Here is an 8,569-nt window from a genome sequence, read left to right on the forward strand (position 1 = left end):
TGGTAGCTTGATATATACCCTATCATACTGTGGGTATTTTTGTAATCACAAGAAAAATTGATCCTATCATTCTTCCTCTACTCAGAGAGAGTTGCACAATTTGGTGGTAAGCCTGCATTAAAGAACTGAGTTTCCCTGACTTGAATTCTGTTTTTACCATCATTCTCCCATACCCTCTATTCATTTGGGGGGTTACCACCAGGCACATGGTCAGATGCTCCTCACAAAGTGGAAAGTCGGTAGGGAATAATAAGCAAGAGGGTGACTGATTGTTTCCACTTTGTTAATGCCAGAAAAGTGGGCTGCATAACGCCTGTTTGAGGTGCTGGGTTGAAAGATCAACCTAAATGTCAGGTAGATATTGAGCTCTAAAACTTCAGAGATAGCATGGTCGGTGGGCAAGATTTGTGGAAAGCACAGTCAAAACCACCTTTCCGACTTATCACTTTCTCCTTTGGGCAATGACAAGAGTAACAGACTCTGACATTTCAGAAGAAATATTACCAGATTAAAACATTCTCACCTGCCTTGGAGACCCATGAAATTTTTTTTTTTCTCAATTTTGCTGAAGCTCACATTAGGACTGTTTCCTTGGTGAGTTTTGTATATTTACATGTTAGTAAGTAACTTGTCACACCCAGCAACTGAATTTCACTGCAGTTATACATGCTTTCTCTGGGAGTAATGCATATGCCATAATGTATTCACAAGTGTAGGGCTAGCTTTCCGAAGATCTATTTTGAAATTAAATTTATTAAGGAAATTTCCTGGTCCAGTGGTTAGGACTCCACAATTCCACTGCCGGTGGGCTGCGTTTGAACCCTGGTCAGGGAACCAAGATCCCACAAGCTGCATGACCCAGCCAAAAAAAAAAAAAAAGGAATTAAATTTATTAATACCACCTCCCAACTAACTCTGACTGTCTCAGATCTGGAAATTAGCCTGTGATTTTCATTCATCTCTATGCGGAGCCTGAGGTGATGCCTGTGTCTTGCCTTTGCCCTCTTCATTTCTATTTACATTGATGAACTCATTTTCTGTTAACCGTTGGGTACCTCAAACTCTGAGTTTAAACACTTGCCTAAACAAGAGTCTGGGAGTCTCCCAATTCTTACTGTTATTGCCTTCTGAAGGGGAAAATTGTATTGATTTGTGAGAAACGTTTAAGGCTTTAGGATGATTTGTCCTGGCATTCAAAAGAGGCAGAACTTGCCAAATGTCTTCTAGTCCATAAAGGGCTGACGTTAAAAGAAAAAAAGAAAGTAGTCCATGTCTCCCACCCACTATCCTTCTTCTGCTTGAGGACAGTCCAAGTGTCCCCACTGAGGATGCATTGAAATTGCCTGTCAAACAAAGGACTTGGGACTCCCTAATGGTACCAGGGTCAAGAAGGGAAATCTTCATGCTTATGGAGAATTACCTGCAGGAATATAAGCTTTGCCTCCCTAGAGGAGCTACCTCCAAGAGAGTGAATGTGAAGAAGAGCCTCCAAGGCAGTTAATCTTTGCCTTTATCTGGGTTCCCTGAGAACACTTCTGAATCCTTTCCGGGTTAGGTTCAAGGGTAACAGTCACAACCTTGCTTTCTGAGAAAGCCCCATTGGAGATTTTCTATTCGGGGGTCCTGCTCATGATAGTAGCCCATTCTTGAAAGGCCTCTCTCAGCAGTCACATCATTTTTATAGATTGATGAACTTTTTTGCACTCAGGACCCCCATGGGGCATCCCACAGCTATACAGGGCTCTAGAAGATTGACAGCCATACTGAAAGCAGTGTTTTCCCCTGAGTTCCTATAGTTTGATGCTGCAGAAAATTATGTAATGTGTGCAACAACAAAGAATGTATATTAAAGGTCTACCTAGTCCTTGTGTCTTTAATGTAGTTTACACCATCTTAACAGAGCCAGAAAAATGGAAATCAATGTATTTAATTTCAAAGAGAATGTGTGAGTGACTATTATTAAACACAAATCATGTCTGAAGGGAGTGAGGCTTACACCTACAACTTGGGCTTCACCACCACATAGCCCCTAGCTTTATAAGTCAGGGCCCGCCAATTCAAGATGTTGCCATTGTAACAGGAGGAGCACATATTCTTTAAGGGGACCACATGATCCCACAAGGACACATCCCAGATCTTCCCAACAAAGGATTGTTTTGCATAAAAACGTCCCCCAAAGGAATGCTGCTCGTGTCCCAGGATGATGCTTGCCTCTGCTCCCAAAGAGTACCCTTTCCTCAAACGCTTCCTCCCCACAGGCTTCCCATTCACCCGGAGTTCAGCAATCCCAGAAGCAGACTTCCAGCTGACACAGAGATGGATTGAGGCATAAGGGGACAGGGAGACCTTGAAAGTGACCCCGGTGTTCCCAATGTAGAGCTTGTACTCTCCTACTTTGTTGACAAAGAGAAGCAGCTCATTGTCTGTAGACCTAGTGCTGTAGGAGAAGAGGCTGTAAGAGCGGGTGAGGTCTGTGGAGGCTTTCAGGCACAGAGTGAAACTTTTCAGCGGCTTCTTCACCCTGGGGATCAGGGACACATGGGCTTTGTTTGATTCTTTAGGGAAAATAAACACCTTCCCTCTCAAATCTGTAGAGAGAAAAAAAAAAAAAAAAACAATGTGGCAAAAATTCTATCAATTCTTTTGTTTGATTTGCTCTCACTATGGATCATGGGCAGCTTCCTGATAGAGTATATACAGTGTTTACAAGATGCTTGTAAGTGCATTATCTCAGTGATAGTATAAGCAAAATGTTAGTGTTAAAAGGCAGGTTTTGCTACAGTTGTCCTGATAGAAAGAGGAATTAAAGATGTCCTATATCAACTCCCACTCTCATCTTCTTTGTAGGTTTCATCTGGGTAGAGCAGCAAACACCAGTGTAGAAAATGAAACACAGGGTACTTCCCTGGTGGTCCAGTGGTTAAGACTCTGCGCTTCCAGTGTAGGGGGCATGGGTTCCATCCGCAGTTGGGAAACTAAGATCCCACATGCTGCGTGGTGCAGCCAAAGAGAAAAAAATGAAAAAAAAAAAAAAAAAAAAGAAGAAAATGAAACACAGATGACTCATGGAGTATAATGGTTAAAGTATGTAGCATCCCATATTCTCCCATTGCTGATCATATTCTGAGATGTCAGTGATCTAAATATCACCGTATGTGTGGTTTGTGACCTTGTCAGTATACAAACCTGAAGCAAAATAGCGTGGTTAGCCAGAGAGTGGTGTTTTGAATAACTTATAACTGATAGTGATATGACAGAAAAGTGGGTGTCTCAAACTTGAGAAGCTGGGGTTGGGCTTATTAGGTACAATAGAAAGGGAGAAAAAAAGAGTGCCAGGACATTAAAGCTTTTTTACTGCTAATAAAACCTAACTTCTTTGTAGCACTTATGCATCACAAAGTAAATTTTTCCCTTTAGTGTGATGTCATCCTTATACCCATTTCATAGACAAAGAAACTGAGGGTCAGAGTTCAGCAACTTCACAAAGGCAATTCAGTTAGTTTGGGAGAAACTGGTTCTCTACTTAAAGTTCAAGATTCTTCTAAAATTTCATATTTCCTCTCACGTGACCCAGACTAAAGGATTGAGAAGGATCAGAGAATGAACACCCTAATAACTGTAATAACCTCTTTTTCTAATAAAAGTTGCACATCCCTTCTTGTTCTCTCAGGTGAGAGGTAATGGTGTTCCCAAGTAGTAAACAAAGCCAGCTGTCCTTTCTCTAGCCCTGGGGCTTCCTTCTGCCAGGCATGTCCTTACTCATCAGCATCTGTAGTGGTTTTAAGAATATGTCTGAAATAATTCTCCTCTCCTTGATTGTAGGCTAACTTGCTGTTAATGAATAGAATACAGCAGAACTGAGGTAAGTGACAGAAGATGAGATTTTGAAAAGACTGTGCTTTTTTTTTTTTTTTTAGTTGCTTCCAAGTTTTATTTCTTTTTTAAAAAATTTTTAATTTAGTTTTTATTTTATATTGGAGTATAGTTGATTTACAATGTTGTGTTGGTTTCAGGTGTACAGCTAAGTGATTCAGTTATACATATACATATATCCATTCTTTTTCAGATTCTTTTCCCATATAGGTTATAACACAGTATTGAATAGATTTCCCTGTGCTATGCAGTAGGTCCTTGTTGGTTATCCATTTTATATATAGTAGTGTGTACATGTTAATCCCAAACTCCTAATTTATCCCTCCCACCAGTGTTTCCCCTTTAGTAGCTGTAAGGTTTTTTTTCTATGTCTGTGAGTCTGCTTCTGTTTTGTGAATAAGTTCATTTGTATCCATTTTTTTTAGTTTCCACATATAAATGTTATCATATATTTGTCTTTGTCTGAGAAAGGTCCATCCATGTTGCTGCAAATGGTATTATTTCATTATTTTTAATGGTTGAGTAATATTCCATTGTATATACATACCACATCATCTTTATCCATTCATCTGTCAATGGACATTTAGGCTGCTTCCATGTCTTGGTTATTGTAAACAGTGCTACAATGAACACTGGGGTACATGTATCTTTTCGAATTATAGTTTTCTCTGGATATATCCAGGAATGGGATTGCTAGATCATATGGTCGTTCTATTTTTAGTTTTTTAAGAAAGACTGTGCTTTTGGGCTGGGCCCTTTCTCTCTGTTAGATCACTCACTGTTGGAGAAGCCAGCTGCCATGTCATAGGCTGCTTGATAGAAAGGTCCATATGGCAAGGAACTAAGGGAAGCCTCCAGCCAACAGCCTGTGAAGAACAGAGGCCCTCAACCCAACAGCCTGTAAGAGCTGAATCCTGATGATAACCATGCGAATGAGCTTGGAAGCAGATCCTCCCCAAGTCGAGCCTTCAGATGAGAGGACAGCTCTGGTTGACTGACTGCAAACTTATGAGAGACCTTGAGTCAGAATCATCCTGCCGAGCTGTTCCCTGATTCCTGACCCACAGAAAGTATGAGATAATAAATGTTTGTTGTTTTAAGCTGCTAAATTTTAAGGTGATTTGTAATACTGCAATAGATAACTTATAACATCCTTCATTCACATCTTCCTCAAACAGCAACCCCAGTAGTAACAAAATGTGCTGTACTCCAGTTCCCCTGGGACTTGGAGAAAACTTTATCCCAGCAAGGCTCAGGACCTACCTTTCTGTGTCATACCCTCTGAGAGAAAAGTGAGAAGCAGGACACCCAGAAGAAGCTTCTCCATCCTGTGCTCCTTGGATCTTCAGGAGTAGTGGGAGGAACAGCAGTGGTCCTACCAATGGAGAGATGCTCACTGTCTGACTTCTTATATTGTGCTTTTAGAGGCACAGCCTTTGTTCCAGCAACAGAAGGCAAAGCTATAAATGGTAAATATTAACTGAAGCAGGAAAGGATTTGGAAACAGATTTGTTTACTTTCTGGTCTATTGCTTCAGTTGTAGGGTCTTTCCTTTCTTTTTTAAGTGTTCTATTTCCTGCTGAACTGTCCTGGTCATGTCTCCCCACAAGAAAAAGAGACTCTATGTCCTCCTAAAGGGACATTTAATTACCTAATATATGTAAGGAAATTGTGGCAGTCTGTTGTTAGTTCTGTCAGATGGGCATCCTCGTGGAGCTGCTGGAGGAACCATTTCCCCCCTGTGTTTAGGGGCTGGGGTATCACAGTGGAGAAACTGACATTTACTGATTCAGGTGGCTGTGAACTTCAAGATAGTGGAGATCTAGCTCTTGTGGTCTTGATGATGAAGTTGCCAGGTTTTCTGTAATGAAGCTTCTAGATGCTGGGTGTTAAGATGATGCCCTTCACTTGGAATCTGGACATCAGCTAGGAAATAAGCTCAAAGAAGGTGTCTGTGAAGGTGGATAGACTGAACCCATTTTGAGAGGGCACAGAATAGTGCTTAGATACTGGGAACAAGCCAGATATGTTATGACCTAAATCTGTGATTTACAAACCTGACTACATCTAAACATTTTATCCTGGTGTTTCTCTGTCTCTAATAAATTTTTTTTGTAAGTTGCTGTATCAATTTCTCCTTTATTATTCATTACACATTATAAGATTTTAAAATTTGAGAACATATGGGTCATGTATGTTTTCTCCCACAGTTTAATCTCCAGCACTTATCACTGTGATTCATTTATAAAAGCCCTAATACTACTTATGGAATGAACTAATCTGGGTGTTTCCGGGTTGATGAGAAGAACTAAAGGAAATTATCAAAGGCTCTCGGTTGCAAACAACAAAAGCCACTGTATTAGTTGTGGCAGTTTATTTCTACTTGATGAAGCTGTGCAACAAACCACCTCAAAACTCAGTTTTTAAAACAAAAAACATTTATTTAGTTCATGAGTCTGTGGGTTGATGATTTGGGCTTAGTGATTCTTTCAGTCTTAGCTGGGTGATTAACAGCAAGTCAGCTAGTTGGACAGTAATATTATATGAGTCAGAAATGGTACAATGAGAATTAAAGCATTTTAAAATTTTTGTCTTATTTGTGTAATTTTAGGTTGGTTTAAATCAATCTTGATTTCTCCCTCTCTCCTTTAATTCTAAACTATATGCACATTAACATATCAAGAATTCCCTAAGGAATTTTTAAAATTATTTTTCATGGTATATGTTTATACAACATAAAATAAATTATTTTCCATAAAATATGTCACTTTAGGTCAATATATTACAATTAAAGGTTACATTGTAAGTTAATTTTATTAAAGCCTTTAATAATATTCATGATACATATCTAAAAAGACAAATTTGACCTATCCACATTTAATGTGCTTCATATTATTGAATTAACTTTATGAAAGCAAGAACACAATTTATGGACAGATTCAAATTGACATTTTGTCAATCCCACATTTCATTTGAGGATAAAACTAAATGCATTAAAATGAAGTTTGAAAAAAAATGAAGTTTGAAATTTAACTACATTTTGCTACATCAGAAATATACAAAAATTTCTTTGATGATTTTGATTTGTGTTTCTGATGTTTAGAGCCTAAACACACACACACACACACAATTTAAAAATATAAAACTATTATGGGACTTCCCTGGTTGTCCAGTGGTTAAGAATCCACCTTCCAATACAGGGGACGTGGGTTCTGGTTGGGGAACTAAGATCCCACATGTTGTGCGGCACAGCCAAAAAAAATAAATAAAAATATTAATGCTAGATTCCAAGTACAGTACTCCCTCAGCATCTATGGGGGATTCCCCCCCCCAAATTAGAATTCATGAATGCTTGATTTCCTTATATAAAATGGTACAGTATTTGCATATTATTGACACACAACCTCCTGTATACTTTAAATCATCTCTAGATTACCTATAATACTTAATGCAATGTAAATTCTATGTAAATAGTTGTTGGTGCATGGCAAATTCAAGGTTTGCTTTTTGGAACTTCCTGGAATTATTTTCTAAATATTTCTGAACAGCAGTTGGTTAAACCTGTGGATATAGAACCCATAGATATGAAAGGCCAACTGTGTTTACCTTACAAGGACTTAATTAAGTGCTAAAGACATCTTGATGTGCTATAGATTATAAGATTAGGATCTTTTTGTCAATGAATACGGATAAATTTTGAAATACATGTGTAAATTTAAAATAATACCATATGTTTATAATTACATATGTATAAACATGCAAAGGAAACATACACACATTCTCAGTGTGGTTACCTCTGAGGGAGGAGGAAGTAAGGAAGTGGAAAGAATGTAGGGACTTTCTGATTGTATCCATAAATATTACCTTAAAAAAAAAGACAGGAAACAATTATGACAAATATGGTGTGGCAAAAATATGGTATATATGGTATTTGATATACAATTTTGTAACTTTACTCTGTTATAAATTTAAATTTTCACAACTGTTATTTTTTTTTTTATTTTTAAAGATAAATATCAGGTATTTCATAAACAAGACGAAAAGACAACCCTCAGAATGGGAGAAAATATTTGCAAATGAAGCCACTGACAAAGGATTAATCTCCAAAATATACCAGCAGCTCATGCAGCTCAATATCAAAAAAACAAACAACCCAATCCAAAAATGGGCAGAAGACCTAAATAGACATTTCTACAAAGAAGGTATACAGATTGCCAACAAACACATGAAAAGATGCTTAACATCATTAATCATTAGAGAAATGCAAATCAAAACTACAGTGAGGTATCACCTTACACCGGTCAGAATGGTCATCATCAAAAAATCTACAAACAATAAATGCTAGAGAGGGTGTGGAGAAAAGGGATCCCTCTTGCACTGTTGGTGAGAATGTAAATTGATAGAGCCACTATGGGGAACAGTATGGAGGTTCCTTAAAAAACTAAAAATAGAACTACCATATGACCCAGCAATCTCACTACTGGACATATACCCTGAAGAAACCATAATTCAAAAACAGTCATTAACCACAATGTTCATCGCAGCACTATTTACAGTAGACAGGATATGGAAGCAACCTAAATGTCCATCAGCAGATGAATGGCTAAAGAAAATGTGGCACATATATACAATGGAATATTACTCAGCCATAAAAAGAAACAAAATTGAGTTATTTGTAATGAGGTGGATGGACCTA

At 38.1% G+C, this 8,569-nt stretch overlaps 1 protein-coding gene across 1 annotated transcript; it reads right to left on the reverse strand.

Moving 5' to 3' along the window:
• Nucleotides 1–64: 64 nt before the first annotated feature.
• LOC309634217 (mucosal pentraxin-like) lies at nucleotides 65–8,123 on the reverse strand. Its single transcript, XM_082404161.1, has 2 exons — nucleotides 5,137–8,123; nucleotides 65–2,588 (listed from the first exon to the last, which is right to left on the reverse strand). The coding sequence occupies exons 1-2, from the start codon at nucleotides 5,198–5,200 to the stop codon at nucleotides 1,999–2,001; spliced, it is 654 nt and encodes a 217-aa protein (XP_082260287.1). The 5' UTR covers nucleotides 5,201–8,123; the 3' UTR covers nucleotides 65–1,998.
• Nucleotides 8,124–8,569: the final 446 nt, after the last annotated feature.

The sequence above is a fragment of the Balaenoptera borealis genome, assembly GCF_965194805.1.
Source record: "Balaenoptera borealis genome assembly, chromosome: 1".
In the NCBI taxonomy this organism is placed as follows: Eukaryota; Metazoa; Chordata; class Mammalia; order Artiodactyla; family Balaenopteridae; genus Balaenoptera; species Balaenoptera borealis.

What these genes read in the sequence shown, in the direction of transcription:
- LOC309634217 (XM_082404161.1), bottom strand. Translation starts at nt 5,200, where the DNA reads ATGGAGAAGCTTCTTCTGGGTGTCCTGCTTCTCACTTTTCTCTCAGAG. An exon ending in AGAGGGTATGACACAGAAAG is followed by an intron (nt 2,589 to 5,136) that starts GTAGGTCCTGAG and finishes TTCTCTCTACAG; the next exon opens with ATTTGAGAGGGAAGGTGTTT.